This window comes from Vanellus vanellus (assembly GCF_965231255.1).
Source record: "Vanellus vanellus genome assembly, chromosome: 16".
Taxonomy (NCBI): domain Eukaryota; kingdom Metazoa; phylum Chordata; class Aves; order Charadriiformes; family Charadriidae; genus Vanellus; species Vanellus vanellus.
Genome location: NC_138921.1, coordinates 13460509 through 13482791, shown reverse-complemented (window position 1 = coordinate 13482791; position 22283 = coordinate 13460509). Strand labels below are relative to the sequence as shown.

The following is a 22283-nucleotide window of genomic DNA, read 5'->3' as shown; positions in this document are numbered from 1 at the left end:
AGGGCACTAAGGTTCCCCTCCTGGACGGTCTTTCATCGCAAAGCCAGCGCCTCCTTTGCTGAGATCTCCTCAGATGTGCCCAAGCTCTCCAGGGCAGGTTTTAGCCCTATGCTTATTAGATTTCTTCCTGCTCTTCCACGGCAAATCATGCAGCTCCCTGCACCCACATACGCTCAGTAACTATTTATCTCCACTTGCCTGAGCAACCTCTTCTTTCTTCTGGCCTCTGAAGCTCGACCCCATGTCAAGCACACTCAGGAAGGGTTGCAGGACAGCGGGAAGCAGCTGTGTCTTCAGATACTGTCCTCTCTCAGGAGGTCCCCTGGATCCTCACAGTCACCCTTCAAAAAGAAAGATACCTTTTTCCCCACTGGTTTCTACATTCCACAGAGGGATTTACTGAAGCGTTTTGCTGTGAGCTTCTAAGGATTTATTTTAATTAAAAATCAACCTTGCCTATGGAAAATGCACAAGTATGACTTCAGGAGCTCTGCGTATTGACTTGGCATCATGCTGATTAAAACTCCCTGAAGTGATAATATCTGAGTTAGCCCCACGCTAAATTATTTTGTTCTTCTTACATTAATAACATCTAAATATCACTCACTGCTTCATTCATTTAAAATTTTGTCGGACTCTTGGCATGGTTACCATCAATAGCAAAGCCACATTCCCTTTGAGTTTGTGGGTGAGTTCACACAGACTCCTCTGCCCCAGTACAATGTTGTGGCATTTGGATTTCCTCCAACACCCAGGAACAAAGTTAAAAATAAAGTGTTTTATTTATTTCCCCCCCCATTAATTACTCCACTTCCTTCACACTGAATACTACAGAAGATTTCTGTTTATAGGATGCTTTCAGGCTCAAAATCAAATTTAGACATATCTTACTAATTTGGGGAGATAAACAGAAATATTAATTGCATCATACTCTATGTCAGCCAGCTTCAAAATGAAAGTAGAAGGCATCTTCACCATTTAGAGAAATTGGCTATTAGGAAAACCATGGGGTTTAGATGTTGCTTTTTCCTTCTAAGAAAATAAAAATAAAGAGAAAAAAAGACATTGATGCCTGTTCCTGCCCTCTCCTCGAAATGAGGCACGGCTCTCAAATAGGAGGGAGCCTAAAAGAAAGCCCAACACATGAAAAAAAGGTTTCTCAATAGACCACGCTGGTCCTAGAACAGGACATTACCGTGAATACGCATGAATGGCATGAGTCAAACTACACTCGGGAGTAAGCATCAGCTTTCACTTGCCTTTTTCTGAAGCCTTCCAGTCAGGCTGCCAAGACAGCAACTGAATGACAAGATTTTTATTTGAATGTAGGGGGCAGATTAATGCTGGTTTGGACTAATTGGAGGAACCTTCTTTAAATCAGCTTGCTTGAACAATGTGCTGCTTTTCTGTTTGGCCAACTCAGAGAAGCAGGAACAAATTGTGAATAAAAAGAGACTATTTAAATTCAAAACCCCTTAGCACCACTGTCAGTTGTAAGTTTTGAGAATTTCTATTTAAAAAAAAAAAAAAAATCAGGACAAGATCTTTCCAAACTGGTTGCTGTCAACTAAAATGAGAAGTTAGATAAAACTCCCACATGCCAGATGGTAAATCACAATAAACGCTCGGGCTGTTAGATGCACAACAAGCGACAAACGCACTGAAATACACCATCAGAAGCAAACCCAAAATAGAACAGATATTTTATTAAGAAGTTATCATTTGGGGGAAAGATCCTTGTCAAGTTCATCAGAATCGAAAGTCACACGCTGAGGGCTTCTTACTTTCCTCACCACCTCACGTGAGCATGAGGAACAACTAACAGTTTTAGCAGAGTTACATTAGGCTAAGGGCTACCATCAGCAAAAGCCTTGGAGTTCACTGTTTAGACATCACTTACGACCCGTTCTGCCAAGTTACTTAAAAAAATCTTGTTAAAGGATACCAGGGAATTGTTTACTCAAACCATTACCATTTCCTGAACACAGATGCAAGAAAAAGTTATATTAAGAAGATAAACAGCTGCTACTGTATGCTGTTTAAATGGTAACAAAAGCATCTAAGTGCCATAAAGGGAATAGTAAGGGAATTAAAAAGCATTTTTATGCATGAAGATGGCTAACATCCGTACATTCATTAAAGTGGTATCAACCATGCTTTTAATTAAAAGTTAGTGACAGAAACTTAAATATGATTAATGAAACCTCGCAGCCTACCAGAAGGCTGCTCCATCAAAAGCAAGAAGCACAACAAGCCGCGTTTCCAGCCCTTGCTCGCTCGTTTCTCTTTCCCTCTCAGAGATGCTGCTGCACTCAGAACACGCTGCGAGGACCACGAAGCAGCATTCCTGTGAAAACCAGCAAGCCAGCACAAGCCTGCAAGCCTGCTTTCATGTCTGGCCATTCTTTATTTTGTATATCCCAAGGAGGCGTTTCAATTACCGAGCGGCCAGAGCCAAGACGACGAGCTCGTTACCTGTCGGAATAACCAGCTATACGGCGATCTATCAACCATCGCAGGCGCGAGGGCTGCCAAAGATCAGGAAAAAGGCTGCCCTACAAACAGCAGCCGCCTCCTCGACAGTGGAAAAAATCACTCAGAAGCCAGCGCTGAACTCTGTAACGCAGTCGTCAGTCTTCTTGTGTTACTCGGGAGCACAACGCAGTCATGACAAAAATAAACTACACGATAAAAATACAGTGTGAGCAAAAAGATGTGGGCACGTAGAGGGAATTGGCATGCAATAAGAGGATAAGGAGTCCTACAGGCCATAGATATTTTGACATGCAATCAAACCACCTCCTATTTAAGTCCTCATGTCTGCGAAGACTGATCTATTACTATTGTCCTGTTGAACCGCTGTCATGTACACAGCTGAGCACATGCAGATTATGTCTTCAAAGACTGGAGACATTTTTTGCCATCCTATTACCCACTTCACTGCTTCCAGTCACACAGAGCACATCGAAGATGGAAGCTCTTGCTTAAGAGCAGGTACTAACACTGGAAGAAACTTTCTTTTTTGTGTGTAGATACACAAATAAATAAACAAACAAACTTTGCCTCAGCCGTGGCATTTTAACATAAAACGTGACAGGACTGAATTGTGCAGCTGCCTGAACAGGGCGCTGCTCTGAGGGGTTCCCCGTTCCTGGCTCTGCTAACGATGCTCCAGCACCTCAGTGCCCTCCTCTGTGCTTCTGCCCATGGAGAGGAGCACCCGGGGCTGGGGAGGAGGTGAAGGGAATGATTTAACCCTCTGCAGGAAGACAAAAATGCTGAAGTTGTTCATGCCGTAGCCTGCAGCCGTGGGGCAGCAGCACACTCCAGAACGGAGCCCAGGGTTGTTCGGGAGCATCAGGTAAGGCCCCTTCTGTCAAGCGATGGGGAGGCCAGAAGGGACCGCCAGGCCCAGCAGAGAGGATCCCCTCTTGTAGCTCATTGTCCAGCTCAGGAATGGCCATTCTGCTCTTTCTAAAGGGAAAAACCTCAGCCTCCCGCCCTCCGGAGGGGAGGCACTGCCTCAGGAGTGCAGCCAATTCCCAGTCAGCCACCCCATGACCGCAGGGAGGTCTCCAGCCCTGAAAGCCCACCAGGTTCTTCCTTAGCCGTAATTAGTCAAAGGCATTTCTTCTGCCAGGCCACCACAGGTCTCACCCCTCTTCTCCTGTGGCAGGCAGAGATGCCATCCCCGGGCAGCGCCTTCGTCCCAGGGACTCGCGGGCCACTGCACCACCAATTCCCCCCACCAGTGCTTCTGCCTGAGCGGAATTCCTTGGAATTCAAGCCCAAGAGACACGAGACAACTGAGGAAGGAGGACGAGGAGGGCCGACGAAGGCTCTCCGGTGGGCAGGGTCCGCTCTGCCCTCACACATATGGCGCGTGAAGGCTGCCACGACCTACCCAAAAGGTTCCCTCAGCCATGACCCAGCCTGGAGGCTCTGAGGGCAGAGACGGAAGGTGTTTGCTGCCCGCAGCCCGCCAGCACCGGGAACGGAATTAACGGGAGGGGCGTGTAACAGAACCGACCCCCGTTAGCGCTCCGGCGGAGTGTCAGAGCGGGGCTGAGTCTCTCCTCACGCTGTGCGCGGTGACCGGGGGCCAAGGCGGCGCGCTGCTATGGCTGCAGCGCCCGCACACCCCGCGGCGCAGCGGACCCGTCCCCGTCCCCCTCCCCGTCCCCGGCGTTTACTCCTCCATTCGGGAAACTTTTACCGCTTACGCATCCCACCGGCGGGGACGAGACAACGCGACCCCGCTTGAGGCCGCGGCAGCCCCCGCAGGTACCGGCCTGGCACCCTCCGGCGCCGCGGCCCGACGCGGCCGTTCCTCCTCCGCCGAGGCCCCGGGGAGGGGCCCGCCGAGCCGCCCCGGCCCCTCGGGGAAGGCTGAAGCCACCCCGGCCTTCCCCGCCATCCACCTCCTCGCCCTCCCCTCGGGCCCGCCGTGGTTCCCGCCCCCGCTGAGGCACGGCCGGGCCGGCCCTGAGGGGGGGCCGCCAGGTGCCGGGGCCGGGCCCGCCCCGCCGCCCCCCGCGCGTCCCCTCACCACGCACCGGCTGCTCCCGGCGCAGCGGCCGCGGCTCCCGCTGCTGCTGCTGCTGGGGATGATGATGATGATGAAGATGCCGCCGCGGCTCGGCGGCTGCCGCTGCCTACGAGTCGCTGCCTGCCGACATGCCCGCGCTCCGCTGGCATAATCCCCGGCGAGGGTGGGCCGGGCGCTGGCAGCTCCTCGCCCGCCGGCTCTGCCGCGGCGCGAGGACGGCGGAGGCGGCGAGGGGGGGGGAAGAGGCGGGCGGGCCGCAGCCCCGCGTTGCGGAGGCGGGGAGAACCGGAGAGGCGAAGAGTCCCGGCGGCTGCCCGTGCCCTGCCGCGGCGGCCGGACGGCTTTATTCCCCCGCCCGAGCCGTGCCCACCGCCGCGGGGAGCCGCCACTTCCTTCCCCGCGCCGGGCCGGCGCTCCCGCGGGGCGGACGGGCCGGGGGCACCGCCTGCCGGCTGCGACGGGGAGCGCCGCCGGGGCCCCTCAGCGGGCGGGCCGGGGAGGAGGAGTAGCGGGGCCCCCGCAGCGCGTCCGGCAGCCCCGGCTGACCGCGGGGAGACCCTCCCCGCCTTCCTGCACCGGTGCCCGGAGCGGGGGGGTGAAGCCCCGGCCCCGACCCGTCTGCAGAGCGCAGCAGCCGCTGGTACCTCCGGTCAGTTCACTCTCCGCAAAGACCGGGAAGAAAAATCGCTAAGGGCTTTGCGATCATTTTGTGAGTTCTAGTCTGCGTTACAGCTCTTTTTAGAGACAGAGTTGCCCGTGGAAGGTAGATAATACCTAAAGCTATCAATGGTACAGAGGAACACTCTTGTTGTTGTTGTTAAATTTGCTTTTTAGAGATGCGGACAAATAGAAATGTTATTTTCCAAAGGTTAAACCTCAAGAGTTGAAGGAGCTGCGATGTTTATTATCATAGAGAAAACTATGCGTGGGAGTGCCGTGCAAGGGCAGCCTGAGAGCGGGCAGCCTGCGGCCCCGGGCACAGCCGGGCACACCGGGAAAGGCGATAAATGCCGACGGAGCGGAGAGGTGTCAGGAGGAAGAAGGCCAGAGGAAGATGATTAAAGTCCTCTTCAGAGGAACCATAAGCTTCTGGTTCTCTGGAAGTCCTTATTTCTCCCCAAATACGGAACAAGACAATTTTCGCGTGTTAAGGGGAAGAATTTTAAAAGTGATTTAAAAAACCCAAAGCGTCCGGCGAAGCGCACAGCGAGTGCAGTCACGTTTCCCACAGTAAACACCTCGCTTTGTGTGCCCCACTTTTTGATGCTTCGGGTCTGGTTTTCAGCAGCGCTGAGCATTCAGGCCTCCCACTGATTTAATCTGGAACTGCAGATCCTCTGCCCCTCTGAAGAATCAGGCCGGAGGCACCATGCTGAACAGGTCACCCGAAGCCAGACAGTTATTTGAAAAGGTTGTCCTAGAAGTTTACCAAGAGCAACGCTTACATTACCCCTCCACCCCCCTGCTTCGGTGTTATAATGGAACAGAAATAGCCTAAAGAGTTCCAACAGATGGAGGAGGACTTTTGATTAAAAAATAAATTCTGACTCACAACTCAGTTTTCTGGATGTAATAAAAAAAGAGTACATGAATATGAATAGCACTGGAAGAATGGAGTGGAGATAAAGGGAGGTTATAAGGAAAGGCAGTGAAATAGCTGAAATGATTTCCCTACTTGTTTCTAATGCCTGTCAGGAAAATTCTGTTTGGTTTTGCTGTAGTGCCGATGACAGAAAACAAGACCATCAGTGGACCCATGTGAAAATGTCCAGTGATGGATTCCTTGGAAAAACCCTGCTGGCTGAATGATACTTTTGAAAGACACTTTTAAATCGTGCCTGTTAATAATTTAAAATGGTGGGAAAAATTCTCCAGCTAAATAGTAGAGCTGCACAAGGAAGTCAAGATGCTTTTTTCTTCCCTCAACCCCTTCTGAGTAAAAATTACGAGTATGGAATACAGTCAAAAACATACATCTATCCATGTACCTGGAAGTGTATTTGAGCAAGTTGCCTCTAAGCGTTCAGGTCGAATTTCTACATTTTAGAGTAAAGGGGAAAATGGGTAACTGACATCTTTGACTTCTCCCCAACTCTGACCTTGTATTAAAAGAACCTGCAGGGCAGAAGTGGCTGCAAAAAATTATTTTTTTTAAAAGACTGTGCATGGGTAGGATGCACAAATATCTTAAAAACACAGCGCTCTAATTTTAGAATCAGACCACAAGCTTCCTTTATGACAGCTATTCTGGCCTTATAATCACATCATTGGTGGCCAAACATCTTGAACAAGGACAGAATTTGAAACACACAATATGATTAAAACCTACATTATCGCTGATGTAATATCCCAGAACCTATTATTGTTCTTGGGCAGGAGGAAAGAATCTAATTAAACATTTATTTAATATTAAAATACAAACTAAAATATCGATGTTGGACAGTAATTCAGCAATACGCCAACTAGCAAATATGTATTTTTCACCAAGAAAAGTGCATGTATGTTCACAAATACAGCTTGGATTTGGTTTGGAAAGGTATGCGATCGGAACACTGGCATGGCACAAACCCCAGTCACAGAATCACAGAATGGTCGGGGTTGGAAGGGACCTCTGGAGATCATCTAGTCCAACCCCCGGCATATTAAAACAGTAACTTCAGTTAAGTAGTTCCAGTCCTGGAGCGTCAGCTGGAGTGGAGCTGCTCGCTGGGAGACAGGATGGCTGCTGTCAGTCTCGTGAATCCTGGTACTCGCGGTATCAAAACACTACTCACTGCGACTGTTGGGAGACATCAAATAATTTAGAGCAATATTTTTCCTAATGCAGCCAGCAAAACACATACCAATTTGCAGCCAGCCAGCCATAATGAAAGTATTGCTCACAGTTTTGTCACAATGAAAAATATACATGTTATAAGGTTTAAATTAAAAGGATTTACCACATAACAGTAGTTATCTTTAACATGGGTAATTCATGTTGCTTTTTGTATTAAAGTTCAAAATGTCCTATTGGCCAATATTTACATCATACCATAAATATTTATAAAACGGTGAGGAAAACGAAGTGCAAAAGGATAACGCTATCATTTTCTGAAAACAAGCTGCCTTTCAGTTTCTTATTATAAATTGAATATCACTATTTAAAAATAATTAATATTTCTAAAAATATTACAATACAGGATAAGCATTGATTTCTCAAGTGTAACAAAAATATGTTTAAAATATAGGTGGCTGTTTGAAGTACAAAATATTGCTGTTTGTAAAGGGTAACATGGTTGTAAAACTACTATTGAGGATTTATAAAAATACAAAACAATTTGCATTTACTGAGTGCATAATTACATATTAGTGCAAAAAAAAAAAAAAAGCATATTTGCATTCAAGAGAGAATTGTCAAAGATTTGCAGAGGTACGTAAAACATGAAATCTTTTCAGAGTCATGCGTATTGACCCCAAATCTCTGTTAATCCTTTCCAAGCGATCTTCCAGGGCTTCCTAAAAGAAACAGTTCAAGAAAAGAAAGAAAGGGGGAAAAAAAAGGATTATAATAACATACAAGAAAATGCAATGATCCTTCTAAAATAAAGAAACTACTATTATTGCTATAGTAGATATCCTTTTTGACGCATTGCTAGCATTTTGTAAGCACCCAAAAACTAGAGCCAGACCTACGAACTTTTTGCATTATTTTTATGTATGTGTGTGTATTTGTGGGTCGTTGGCTTTTTTTAAAACTATTTCAGGTATTTTTTTTTTTCCATGTGACTTATGAAACTCCATGAGATAAACTTGCCACAAATTAGGACAGGTTGATCATTAGGGAGACACATTTAGGAAACAGCGGACCACTGTATTGAGTGGCAGTATTGATTTACTAGAATGCACTTTTACTTTCAAATCAATAACAAGCCCTGGGATTACAATTTAGGAAGTGCTGAAGTTGTAGGCTTTGTGGAGACCTCTAAAGCACAGCTTTGAGACACTTCCTTTTATGAGAAGGGTCTGCAGAGCTTTCCCAAGAAGGCACTCTCCTCTATTCCACCTACACAACTATTTTTGCCTTCTTATTTTCTTCTTTATACTTTCAAGTAGACAAAAAACAACCAACCAAAACCTAAACTTTGCACTTTCTTCTACAGCATAACATCCTCTCCACAGCTGCAGGGATCTATTTCACTGTCGCTGCATTTTCTTAATGTATTGCCTTTACCTCTCAGTGTTACCACAAGAACAGACTACTCTTGCAGTAACTTGGAAAAATACATCCTATATACAAAAAATAGAAGATATAAACAGTCTTATGCAGAATATACACAATGTAGTATGTATATATATTTATATACATGCACATACTTTATATGTGTGTATATATAGACACACACAAAAGACACGTCAGTTTGTGATGGCAGGGAGGGGTGTCAAATGTTTGCAGGCCTGATTATTCTTTTCTGAATCACTTGCATACAAATTATCCAGACTTACACCTTTTGCATAGCAATTCAGAGTGTGTTTCTAATTAACTTGCAGTAACTTCCCTATTATCTTCTACTGCAGTAATGTCTAGAGAACATCTTTCACACAGATTCAAAATTCAGCCATACTCAGGAACAATTCTCAGTGCTGTGGAAAAATTCCCATAGTAATTGCAGGTATTATATAGCAGAACTTTGATCTACACTATATATTCTCAAATTGTGGAAGAGCAACTTAAGAGAACAGTCATATGTAAAAGCTTTTTCACCTGATTTAATCTTGCTTGCAAGGTCATTCTTCCACCAGAACAAGGTATTCGACTCAATGCAGCCTCAATCTAATAACAGAAAATACTTCAGCTGTAAATTATAGTTTCCAGAGCCAATATAAACCTTCCTAACTAATCTTACTAGAAGGAGAAGTGAGGTGTACAGATTACAGATACATGTCCAATGTTGTTCTTAAAGACTAACTTATGTTACCGTAATCCTGTGCCATACAAAACTGATAGAAAAGATAACATTCATAAGCAGACCCTCTCAAGGATCATTTTGAAGAGAGCACTCTTAGTTGCCAGAATAACCTTCTTTGTTTGAAAGGCTGATTTAAAGCACTGTCCATTAAGGAGGAAAGTAAATTCACTCCCACTCTTCCATCCACTCTGTATTTATGTTAAAGTGACTCTCAGTTAATGACGTTAGGGACAGGAAAGGACTGGAATATGGGAAGTAGAGCAGGTAACGATAATGGAACATTCCGAGGGTTAACACCAGAAATTGTGCGTGAATTTCAGCCACGCATTGCATAGGTATATGGGCTACATCCCTCACCTCTCATATAATGACTATGTTTCATCACAACTTAAAATAAAAATAATATTTGCCTGTTGCTTTTCTTGCGTCAGCTCATCAAAAAGCCTCTCTGTTTCAGCCAGAGTCTTAATCCTTGCCCCGTACTGGAAGTCACCCTCACAAGGTGATCGCACTGGCTCATGTTTTTGTGCTATGCTCCTCTCGTCCCACGCTGCCGCTTTCTTCATTCCAGTATTGACGGATTCGGTACAAGAGCTGTGTCTGACACCTGAATGCTGCCTTCCTATCAACAAAGCAGGGGTCTTTTTATTTGTTTTGTAATGGTCTGAAATTATTCCATAGGACAGAAAAAGAAACTAATCTCTGAGGTATACAAACTGAGGACAGTAAATAGCAAAGCCTTAAGCAAACTTCTCAGAAGAATGTTAAACATTTGTACAGATCATCTTTCAAGTGATCTTTATAACAAAGCATATTTTTTGGTTAGCAAACAGATTACTGTACTGTGCTAATTAGGAAAATTAGTAAACTTACTATTACTGGTACAACATTTCTAAATATCACCATGTAAACTAGTCATGAAAGCACTAGTCTAAATAAATGCATTAATAAAAACAAAAGCAGAACATTGTGACAAGATTTACAAAAGCGAGAAAAGATTTGGTTCAATTAATCATTTAAAAAGATCTGAAACAACTGGCTTTATTATAGTTGCTCTTTGCTTTCTGTAATGCAGTGTTTAGCAGTAGAATGTTATTAGTATGACTGAATATGTACATCTTAATATAGACCCTACTGAGATATGCACTGTATAACTGAGTTAAGCACAGCAAAACATATTGCCTTTCTTTCTCAATTTAATTATTTTTGTTGTTCCATTGCATTTGTGCACACACACATATACATAAAAATAAAATACTGTATGAATGGTATTTCTCTGTCTACAGGAATACGACAAGATGTAGAGGATTTTTAAAAGCTGGACTTCATAGAGTGAAGTATCAGCTTCCTATTTAAGCAGCTGTTACCAATGTGGAAGAAATTATGGTAAAAAAATAAAGAACAATTTTCCCCCACTTTGACAGATTACCTTCTGCATCATCTAGTGAGAGAAACTGGAGCCTTTTTCTTGGATTGTTGTGCTGTAAAGTAGATGTAGGACCAGTTTCCAGGTCATCTAGAAGTATATCAAATCTACAGAACAGGAAGCACACAACAATTACTTGCTAGAAATTATGTATCAACCAATATGCTATTTTCTACTTTTTCACCATTCGGTTAAATAAACAAATTGTTTACAAAACAATTTCTATCCCACAGGCATTGTAAGTCTTCTGATTACTGCTACTAGTACCTGATATACTTCTATTTGCATACACCAAAATACCTCATTCACGTGACTCTCTTCCAGAAGCAGGCCAAGCTGCACTCCCTGACACACTGAGCTCTCGTGTTGTCATCCTCAAGAACCATCAGAGCGGTGCCACACACTTCTTCCTGATGCACGTCCTACACTTCGATCTCACAGCTAAGTACGTTCTCTGAAACTCTACAAGCCTTGCCAAGCAAAGATCTCTATAGAAACCATAGTATCTAGTACAGTTAGCAGAAAGTTAAGTTTATATATTTTTAACATGCTTCTAAGTGTCATGACAGGTAGGTAGATATTACTTTCAATTTTTATTACATTTCCCGGTAAGTGGAATGTGGATCTGGACTTACTCCACAGAACAATTCTTCTATAACTTCTTTGTCACTGACCAATGTTGTGCCAATAGTAAACCCAACAACTGATCTTGGTGAATGCTCATCTTTCTCACCTTGGTGAAATCATTCTAGATTTTTCTTGCCAGATTTTAAAAAGTAAAACTTAGCTTTATATTCAGAAATCTTTACATGACTCACTTACTAGGACTTAATGGACAAGAAACAGCAGGAACAGCATTAAGTCTGCATAAATGTACTGCTGCTATAATAATGATCAGCACCTAATTGTATTGAGAAAACTCATACCTTGTCACTGTGTTTTCATTTTTGCTAAGCAAATGGCTAAATCCAGGAGAGAGGTTTTCTTTTGGAGATCGTTTCGGGCTGTACGTCACAGACACTGGTGCCAACATTATCTCTCTTGTTGCTGCAAAAGGCAAAGTACTTTTAACTACCTAAAACTTCTCCCAGTGCAGTATCTCCCACTCATGTGATCAGACGCTTACATCTTAAAAGAATGCTTTTCAAAGCTGTCTACATACTTATTTAAATTAGACGAAAAGTGCATCGCAACATAGAAAAATGAAAGTAAACTTAGAACGCTCACATTTTCTATGATTATAAATGAGCTTTTTTTTTCCAGACTGTTAAAATAATGCAGAAATCCTGTATTTATTGTTCTTTCTTCCAGAGCAGCCTTTCATTATTTCCTTCTACCTTTTGAGTAACACAAACCAAACTTCAGAAAAGCACTTACTTGGAGTATTTGATTTCCTATTTGAAGGAGGAAGGGATGATGACCTCTGGCCACAAGGAGAGCTGTACCGTTTCGGTCTGTGTTGGTCTTTACCTTTCTCTGGGGATCGGTTAGCAACTAAAGAAGTTTCAACAAACCCAACAGTTTGTCGTCGATTTGATGTTTCTAATTAAGAGGAAAAAGTAATTATATTAATCAATCTTTTTCAATACAAGGACTCACAAATATTCTCCTGTACTCAGCTTTCAGTGCACAAAGACTCACTTAGTCTGCCTCACACCGTTTTGCTCAAGTCTTGCTTCCTGCTCATCGTATTAATGAAACATAGTTTAGCTCATGAAAAAGGATGCTTTGCAGTGCGTGTGAGAGAAATGACGATAAATAACACTGATTTAATAGACAGCGGAAAGCAGGACAAAAGCATCTTTTGGGAAAAAGGGTCAGAGTACCTGCCTGAACCAAGAATATAAGCATTTAAGGAAATCTTTAATTTTTTTCTAATTACAAGTCTTCCTAAATCAATGTTGTTGGAACAACTCAGTGCAGTCTTCCAGTACACATGCCAGCTTTCTGAATAACATTCTGATACAACCCCATGAGAACAAAACTAAAATGGATGTACAGCTAGCCAGAGCTTTGTTAGGAGTCCATTAACTGTTTACACATACTGAGATATTCTTAGAAAAAGGACATTAACTACACTCTAGCTTGAGACCTAACAGCAACCTTTGCATTCCCTCTATTTTAAACAAGTCACTTAGCTATATCATTTTGAATTTTCTTAGGAAAATTCCAGAAGTTCACATGCTAAAACTGTTTTTATCCCATCACTCAAGCCTGATGAACTTTAATGCTGAGAATAACAAAACCAAAAGATATGCAAACAAAGAAAAGCCAGTCAAGACAAGTTCAGGAATACAAAAATAAAAATTACTAGCTGATGTGTCTTCTTTTTCTGTCTGTGTACCCCAATCTTTAAATGCTTTTCCTTCTTCAAGTTGTTTAAAGGCTTCTATAATTGGTGCTTCTGACGTCTCATTTTCTTTCTTTTCTATTGTGTTTGTTGAAGAGTCTTCTTGTGAGGAGTCTTTTTCAGGAGGAGAATGGTGCCTTAAAGAATGTGAGGTGGTGGAGGGGAAAAAAGGATCAAGTTTTTTTACTTCATTTCATATATCCAAATACTAGCTGAATAACCAAAAACCTGGAGAAATTCAGTTTGAGATTTACAGTCATCAAACCAAGAATTCTAAGGGCGCTTTTTAATTTCAGCCAAGAACCTCAGAGGATTGTGTTATAGCCAGTTCAAGAATCTAAAGTTGAAAAGTGTGAGTTAAATTTGGTGACTTGACATGTTCTTAGAACTAAATACGTCCTGACAGAGGCTTTAGAAACTTCTGGGTAAGAAGGCAGACTATTAAATTACAACCTAAATTACACCTGAAGCTTCACACTGGGGGAAAGCTGCAGCCAACCACTACAGCTCACGTCCAATACAACAGAGCACACTGTGTCCAAACGCAGAGCAGAGTTGGACACAAACACAGAGAGCATAAAGACAGTGGCACAAGATGCAGCTGAAGCTTTCTAATATTTCGAGGAAGCTACTGAAGGCTGCTGCTGCTTGCTTCATATTGGAATTGCGTAGCGTCTACAACATCAAGATATTTTTTTTTAGAACTATACTTAACTAGTACAAAACCTAGAAATATGATCCTAGTCAATTCTGGATAAAACTACTATTAGAAGTGCTCAACTTCACATCATAGTGGAGACTGAAGGAAACCAACTCACAGAGAAGGAATGTAGGTTTCTTCTAATCTGTTATCTTTGGGGCTTTCCTGGACTTCCAAAGGCTGGCCAGTGAAGATTGAATACTCTGCTCCTGGTATCAACCACTTTCGCCTGCTGACATCAGGAGTTCCCAACTTGCTGTGGGAATAAAAAACTTCAAAATCATGAAAGGCTTTGGGATTTTTTTCTTTTTTTTTTTATTTTAAGACAAACAATAAGAAAATCCATCTATTTATTCTAGTTAAACAGAAACAATACCAAATATACAATAAATTTGTAAATAAAGTGGAAAAATAACCATTTTTTAAAAAATATTTGTAAAGTAAAAATAAAATATATTAAAAAAAATAATATGTTGAGGTTTCAGTCTAAATTACACAATATGCTCAGAATGCAGAACTCCACAAAGACCTTATAATTTAATACTGCTTCCTCAGACCAAGGTTTGGGTAACAAGTAATTCTCAACTAGTTAAACAAAAACATTTTGGTGTAGATTACTCCAATAGCATCTGACCCCAGCTTTCCTTTTGATAACATTTATTAGAAAAATAAAAAATAAAAACCAAAAACCCAAACAAGAAAGCCAGCGCTGATGACTTGAGAGTGATAAATATTAAATAATAAGCTTCGATGAGTATATTATCTTGAAATGCCAAAAGAAAAATGTGACTTTTATACACAGGAAAGTATCTGATAAGTAGAAAAAAAAGTGTTCTTGTTTATACAAGCTATGAACTATAACTGCTATTCTGCAAATCTGTCCTTCTGCACATTCACAATTGGAATCAGCTTTCCTTGAGCCTTCGAGATCAGTTAAGGACAGATAAACTTCCAAATCCATATTGGTTCTTACATCCTCCTCCCTGATGAACATGGTCTGCCATGTTCATGTTTTCCTTTTTTCTGTTCATTGTTGAGGGATCTTATTCATAAATATTAAAGTAGCTCTAAACAGAAATCTGTCCCTGTAATATATATACATCATCAATGCTGAACTGGGAGAGACACCCAAAAAGCTGTAACTAAGTAATAAAAAACAAAGGGGGACAAAGCTTTTCAGGTTTCTAAAACATTAAAAAAAAAAACACGAAAAACCAAAACACAGGCCAACTTTGATTTCCTTAACATAAATTCAAAATTCAAACTAGAGTATGCATTCTAATTGAACTTTCACTCTACTCTACTCTCAGGATACCTGTTCAAACTCTATTTAGAAACATAAAATGTAGTTATCAGCCTTTCAAATCAATGACATGAAGAAAACCTCTAATGTCTAATTGGACTATTACATTTTATTCCCAAGATGTTTGTTGAGCATGGGAATCCCTATTCAGCTGAGCAACTGAGACCTATCAAACACTCATTTAGGAAGACTAGAGCCAGTCTGCCATGTCACACATCTACTATCCAATTTATTTATTTGTTTTTAATAATATCTTGGCATTTGAAGTCTCTGGATTACTTCACGTGTTTAATCCAGTTTAGCCTATTGACTGACATCTTTATGTTTACCCATTTTTGGGTAAAGATAAAAACGAACATAGGAAGTTCCATCTTAACATGAGGAGGAACTTCTTTCCTGTGAGGGTGGCAGAGCACTGGCACAGGCTGCCCAGAGAGGTTGTGGAGTCTCCCACTCCGGAGACATTCAAAACCCACCTGGACGCTGTCCAGTGCAACTTGCTGTAAGTGACCCTGCTCTGGCAGGGGGGTTGGACTAGATGATCTCCAGAGGTCCCTTCCAACCCTGACCATTCTGTGATTCTGTGATTTTTAGCCAAAACGTGTTAAAAAATATTCTAAAACATGTGACCTGTTTTCACATTGTTGGAACATTCACTTACTTGGCACAAGAGGTTCTTAAATGACTTTCGGTAATATGGCGAAGTTTCAACATATTTTCATGTTCTACTTGCTTGAGCTGAGCTTCAAGTTTTGAAATTGTCCTAATGCGGAAGTAGCAAAGATGCATTATGAGATGATGTAAAAGACATAAAGGAGATAGCATATTTCTTAGAGTTTAGTCCTTTTTATTCAGATATCTTGGGTGAAGCGAAGAACAAGAGCAACTACTACATTTTTATCTATCTATCTATCTAAATACGTATATAAATATGTATTTGAATTCTGAGTTAAATAAGCTAGGTAACCTAGCTAGAAAGACAAGACCAGGAGATACTGCTGTGTATCAGAGCATTCAACTGAGAGAGGTTGGGGAAAACAAAACAAGAATGTTTTCTCATCCTCCCTGACTCTGGTTTTAATGAGTGGCTCCTTCTCCTGTGCGTCACTCGGGTAACTCCACTAATCCGTGGCTGAGGCTCTTCACATGATTTTCCTCTCTCCCACATACCGCAGTCTACCTCTTCAGTGAGCTAGCCCTTGGCAATGAAACACAATCATAAGCATTCCCCACTTGGGGGATAGAAATACAGGGGTTTGGAGCAGGATATAATAATCTCCTTTTCCACTACAGTTTCCCCAGTCTGGAATGGTCCCCAGCCAGCAGCATCAAGAATCAGGCAGGAAAATAGAATCACTAGTAACTGACTGAACTGTCCTTCACACTATCTTCATTTCCTCAACAGTTCCAATAAAAATTGAAGGCAGAGTTGTTTTCACTTCCTTCTATTCCTTTCTTAAATTCTTCCTATTCATTCTTTTTAGTCGTCTTCTTGAAAAATCGGGTGATCTGAGCAGCAAAGAAGAGGACTCTGGTATCTCTTGAGGACCACATTTGCTATTTTTCTGGTTTTGGCTGAAGACTATGCAGAGGTTAATGCTTGGTGGCAATGACATTTGGAATGAATTGAGGTGAAACTTGTAGCCACATTTCTAGAAGAATCATCAAAAATCACACATAAAAAAATATCTTCCTAACAATCTGCTCATATAGAAACATAAAAGAAAAACGATGACAGCACATATCCACAGAAGATGCTCAAAGGGAGGTGAATGGTGTGGAACCTCACCCCATTACAGTTCAATTCCTGCCCGGCAGCCCTCTCAGATGTTCTCTGCTCCCACCTCTCTAGACTTCCCTGAGCAAGTGTGCTGTTTAAAACCCCCGACAAGGAGCAGCTGAGAAATCCCAAACTAGAGGATATGTTTGTGACTGTAAACTCCTTGATGGTCACATAGGTCTTGCCTAGGGCCTACCCAGAAAGTATAAAGCTCAATGATTTCTGTTCTCCCAAGCAAAAAATAGATCCAGGTAGCCTGAGGGACATACACAGGAGATATTATTCCTGCTCTATACACAGAACACCTTTCTGTCCTTTATTCATGCCTAGGAGCCATAACCTTGAACAGCAAACTCCTGTCAGCATCCTCACTCCTGAAAACCAGAAGAGAGTCTGGATAGCTGAAGATGGGAGTTCCTGAGGAGACAACTGCAGCAGTAAGAGCTTGAGCAGTGGACTGGCTGGGCTAGCTGAGTAACAGCCATCAGAAAGGAAGCAATTAATAACATCCCACTGGAAGATGTTGTGTTCAAGGAAGCAGAAAAAACACATATCCTAAAAGAACAAGATTTTTATAATGTGTACAAAGTAACATAAAGCAACGTGAAATGTTTCATAAGATGGAATTAAAATTGCAAGATCTACAGATCTACAGCCTTCATAATCTAGGAGTAAGTGTTTAGGCCATAGCCTATATTTCATATGGTTAAAATAGCAATAAGACAGTCTCGCATTTACCTTTTCAGATCAGAAATCTGCGTGTTTGCATCAAGCAATTTGTTTTCAGTTGCATTTAATGTATCCTAAAAGTACACAAGGAAAAAAGTTAAAAGCTTAGAAACTACAGAAAAATATTAAAAGAAAAATTAGTAACTTTACATCAGTCTTGAAAATATATTATTTGAAAGGGAGGTCCATTAAATTTCTTTGGCTTTGACTTTCCAGTATTTTTACTGTCTGTGACTGGAAAACGATGCATTCTAAACTCCCTCCTTTTCACTTTCATGGACTCTGACGATATAGTAAGAAGCTATCAGTTAAAATAAACATGGATCTTTCTGTTTGATCTTTCTCAAAATACTGAAGTTAATTCTATGGCACATTATCTCATATTTCGCATGTTTGGGTTTTTTAATTAACTAACATGTACTTACCTTTACTCTTTCATGTTCTTTTCCAAGGGACTCGTATTCTCCTAAAAGCTAAAGCAAAAAAAAAAAAAATAAAGGAACACACAAACCCACACTGAGACTATATACCTATATACAATTAACAGTTTTGTTGACTGCTGTAAAATCATCTAAACTGCTTGTCTAACACAGGCAGAAACACTACAGGAGATACAGAGTGTACTTTAATATTATTTGTTAAGTTTTAGCATCTTCCAATTCGAGGAAACAGAGCTACTCACACATACTCCTAATTTTCAAATTATTTAAATTATTTATCTCTGAAGAAACTGAGGAACCAGAAAAAAACAGTAAAATTCCTCACTGACTTTTTAAAGCTGACTTTGTATTTTGAAATTTTAATTGTAAAAAGGAGTTAAAGCATGAAGTAGTTTTTCCAGCTAATGCCCATTTTGCTAAAACAAATCCATTTAAACACTCCATGAAGCTATTACTGAAGAATCAGAGGAATAACTCTTTTGATTCAGTCTGAAATCATACATAAAATGCCAGTTTTAGCAAGTTGTGATGACTTATGAAAGAAATTCAGTCCATTCCCACTAAGCTTGAGAGGAAAAAATAACTTGTTCCAAAATAATTTCCTATAATACCTCTAAAAATAAAATTAACTAATAGCACTTAAAGTAATTAAATATCTGAGATGGACTATGACAGGTGTTATCACATCAAGTACGCACTTGCTGCATTAAATACCTGGTTTTAAATATCAGGTATACATTATTATATACTAGGTCCATAGTGTCACTTAACACCTATCCTACTAAGTAGTCAGCTGAATAATTTCTTTTCTCTTAGATGTGCATTAAGACTTTACAATGGTAAAGTTTAAGTAGTTTTCCAAAACCCAGGACTTACTGTGTTCATAACATGCTGTGCAACTGTAAGCACCATTGCCCATTTTCTTACTTACATTTTGGAACATTTTATTTTCTTCCTTTAGCCTTGCATTTTTATTATCAGATAACTTGTAAGCCTTTTCAAATGCTTCCTCTAGATCTTTAAGCCTCGATTTTAGTCGACTGATAGTGTTATCCTTCTCTTTATTATTTGTGCGCATTTCTTCAATACGTTCTTGCAAAACTTTGGAAGTATTACTGACTGCATAAAAGCGTTCTCTCCAATCTGCCTGTAAGAGAAAAAAAACCCTTCATTATAATGCTTACCTAGCAGATTTTTTATTTCAGTACAAAGCATAATCTAAAAATCATCAATAGAAAACAAGAGTACATCTGTACATGAACTAAACGAGATTTTTGCTAATTTTTGCTAATTTCTGTGATGTATAAAGAATGAAAATGGGGACTAAACCCCCCAAAGTTGTATTTATTTTATAGGACTTAAATATCTAGAGGTTAGGCCTCTAATCCCAGCTGATTGTCTTGCTTCCCAGCACAGAAAAATGTCTAAAAATGGTGGAATGAATTAGTCTCTCCAGGTGTCTAACTTTCATGAAAAGTGTCCTGTTCTTTGACCAATAAATGCAGCCATGCAGTCATAAGCACACTGGTCTGACCTCACCAGAAAAGACTGTCTAAATATACTTAGAATATTTGTGCCCTGGTGCAGATGAGATTTGCTTTTATCACAGCTCTAATACGAAATCAAAGAGAAAGTAACTAAACCAAAATCAATTAAAAAAAAAATAGAGAGAGACATCATAAACACATCACAATATTCCACTCTTAAACTTTGTTTGATCTCTGTTGACCTGGAAAGGATGTTCATAAGCAAAAGTGATGATGATTCAAGCACAAACTCTTAAGGAACCCAGCTAGGAAAGTCACCACTGTAGCATATTGGCTGATGTCATATATTAAGGAGAAAGGTTGAAAATAAAGAAAGAGAGGAAGTCAGGCAAAAATGCCAGGAAGCCTGCGTGGATGAACAAGGAGCTCCTGGACAATCTCAAGCAGAAAAAGGAAGCCTCTAGAGGGTGGAAACAAGGACAGGTAGCCTGAGAGGTATACAGAGAAATTGTCCAAGCAGGCAGGGATCAGGTTAGGAAAGCTAAAGCCCAGATAGAGGTAAATCTGGCCAGGGGCATCAAGGCCAACAAGAAAGTCTTCTATAGGTATATCAGTGACAAAAGGAAGACTAGGGAAAATGTGGGAAATGGAGAAGGCTGAGATATTCAATGACTTCTTTGCTTCAGTCTTCACCAGCAAGGGCTCTAACCACACGGCCCAAGTTGCAGAAAGCAAAGGCAGGGACTGGGAGAATGAGGTACCACCCACTGCAGGAGAAGACCAGATGCAAGACCATCTGAGGAACCTGAACATGCACAAGTCCATGGGACCTGATGAGATTCATCCATGGGTCCTGAGGGAACTGGCGGATAAAGTTGCCAAGCTGCTATCCATCATATTTAAGAAGTCGTGGCAGTCCAGAGAAGTTCCCACTGACTGAAAAGGGGAAACATAACCCCATTTTTAAAAAAGGTAAAAAAGAGGACCTGGTGAACTACAGGCCAGTCAGTCTCACTTCTGCGCCCAGCAAGATCATGGAGCAGGACCTCCTGGAACCTCTGCTAAGGCACATGGAAAGTAAGGAGGTGATCGGTGACAGCCAACATCAATTTTGTTCAGTAACTTTGCTTCTTAGCTGGGCCTCTTCTAACTACTTAAATTAACAGCATATTGTGCAGACACTGTTCTCTCTCAGAGCGATAAGACCTATGTTTATAGCTGATGCCCAGGCATGGTATGCAGAGAGGCTCTTGCTTATACTTATTGCTATAACATCCAAGGGCAGCTCACTTTGTTATTTGCCCTGTTGGAAGGTTGGAAGCATAAAAGCATAGAGGTGTCCCACCTGCGGGGCTCAGCAGACAGGACAGGTGACCCAAAACTGACCAACAGGGTATTCCTAAACCATTCTATGATTCTACAATATGGAAACACAGATCAACTTAATAATGAACAGGTGCATTCTCTTACTCTTTTAGTTAAAAAACAACTTGAATTAAGAACATATACTTACCACTTGCTTTTCTAGCATATTATTCTTATTTTCAAGGGCTTTTATGCGAGCACTTGCTTCATTCAGAGCTGCATCTAATTGGTCACACCTATTTAGAAGATACAGATTACAAAAATCTCTGGAAATTTTCAAATAAGAAATCTACAATTTATAACCTTCTTTCCTTCCTCAAGCATCCCCATGAATTTTGGTGCCCAGCCTGTGACCTCCTCCTCCCATAGTCTTTGGCCATTGCAGCGAGCGCCCAGCATCTCTGCTCAGAAGGGCTGTGGTGCTCCTGGGGGGCACACAGCAAACTGGGAACACGTGCAGAGACTCCAGATGGCTTAGAGCGTAAGAGCTGCAGAACCAAAAGCAGCTGGGATGCACCGGAGCAGAGTTCCACTTCAGCTAATTGATGACGCTGTGTGATAATTAATGACTGAAACCATATCGCAAGCTACTTTAACCCAATAACTGACTGCTCAGAAGTCACTTTTAATAGTTAGAACACACTAGTGCTGGAAGATAAGTACAAAAGAGCCCCAGCTACCCAAGCACTTTTTCAATTATTCTGAAGGGCATAATTCTTGTAAAGTATCTTAGCTGTCTAAATTTACAATGTGTATTTTGACTGGCAATAATGATATAAAAATCACATCGAACTTCTATATATAGCAAACATTCAAGCTGTATGTAATGGAACATATAGGTGAGGCACACAGATTCCAGTAGTAATATCTGGTCAAAGAGCACTGACCGGCAAATGGGCTTTATAAAGCTACCAATGAATTCAAGATTGGTCCAGTACCACCTATAGTTTTGACATGAAAGTTAAAAAGGGATGATGTTCACCAGCATGACAGGTGAGCACTATCTTACAACATAGATAGTTCCACTACTGCTTAGGACTACCTCAGCTTGCCATCCTTTCTTAAGCAAAACTTACACTGGCATTAGCAAAAATCAGGTCAAGCAAGACCTCTGGTCCAAACATCACACTTGCTGCCTAACAATGATTTTAAACTGATCTTAACAGCTGCATTAAATAACACAAAATTTATATTTAATAGGAAAATAT

The 22283-nt window shown here is 41.4% G+C and overlaps 1 protein-coding gene across 1 annotated transcript in view; it reads right to left on the bottom strand.

Moving 5' to 3' along the window:
• Positions 1-6760: 6760 nt before the first annotated feature.
• The window catches only part of MPHOSPH9 (M-phase phosphoprotein 9), a 36833-nt gene continuing 21310 nt past the window's right edge, over positions 6761-22283 (bottom strand). The window contains exons 12-24 of the mRNA XM_082491604.1: positions 21224-21311; positions 19155-19370; positions 18209-18256; positions 17793-17857; positions 15936-16037; positions 14090-14227; positions 13233-13408; positions 12299-12463; positions 11848-11968; positions 10925-11028; positions 9906-10117; positions 9291-9359; positions 6761-8044 (exon numbers count right to left, since the gene is read on the bottom strand). Of these exons, the coding sequence (XP_082347730.1) occupies positions 7943-8044; positions 9291-9359; positions 9906-10117; positions 10925-11028; positions 11848-11968; positions 12299-12463; positions 13233-13408; positions 14090-14227; positions 15936-16037; positions 17793-17857; positions 18209-18256; positions 19155-19370; positions 21224-21311 (1606 nt within the window). The 3' untranslated portion in view covers positions 6761-7942. The remainder of the gene's footprint in view (positions 8045-9290; positions 9360-9905; positions 10118-10924; positions 11029-11847; positions 11969-12298; positions 12464-13232; positions 13409-14089; positions 14228-15935; positions 16038-17792; positions 17858-18208; positions 18257-19154; positions 19371-21223; positions 21312-22283) is intronic.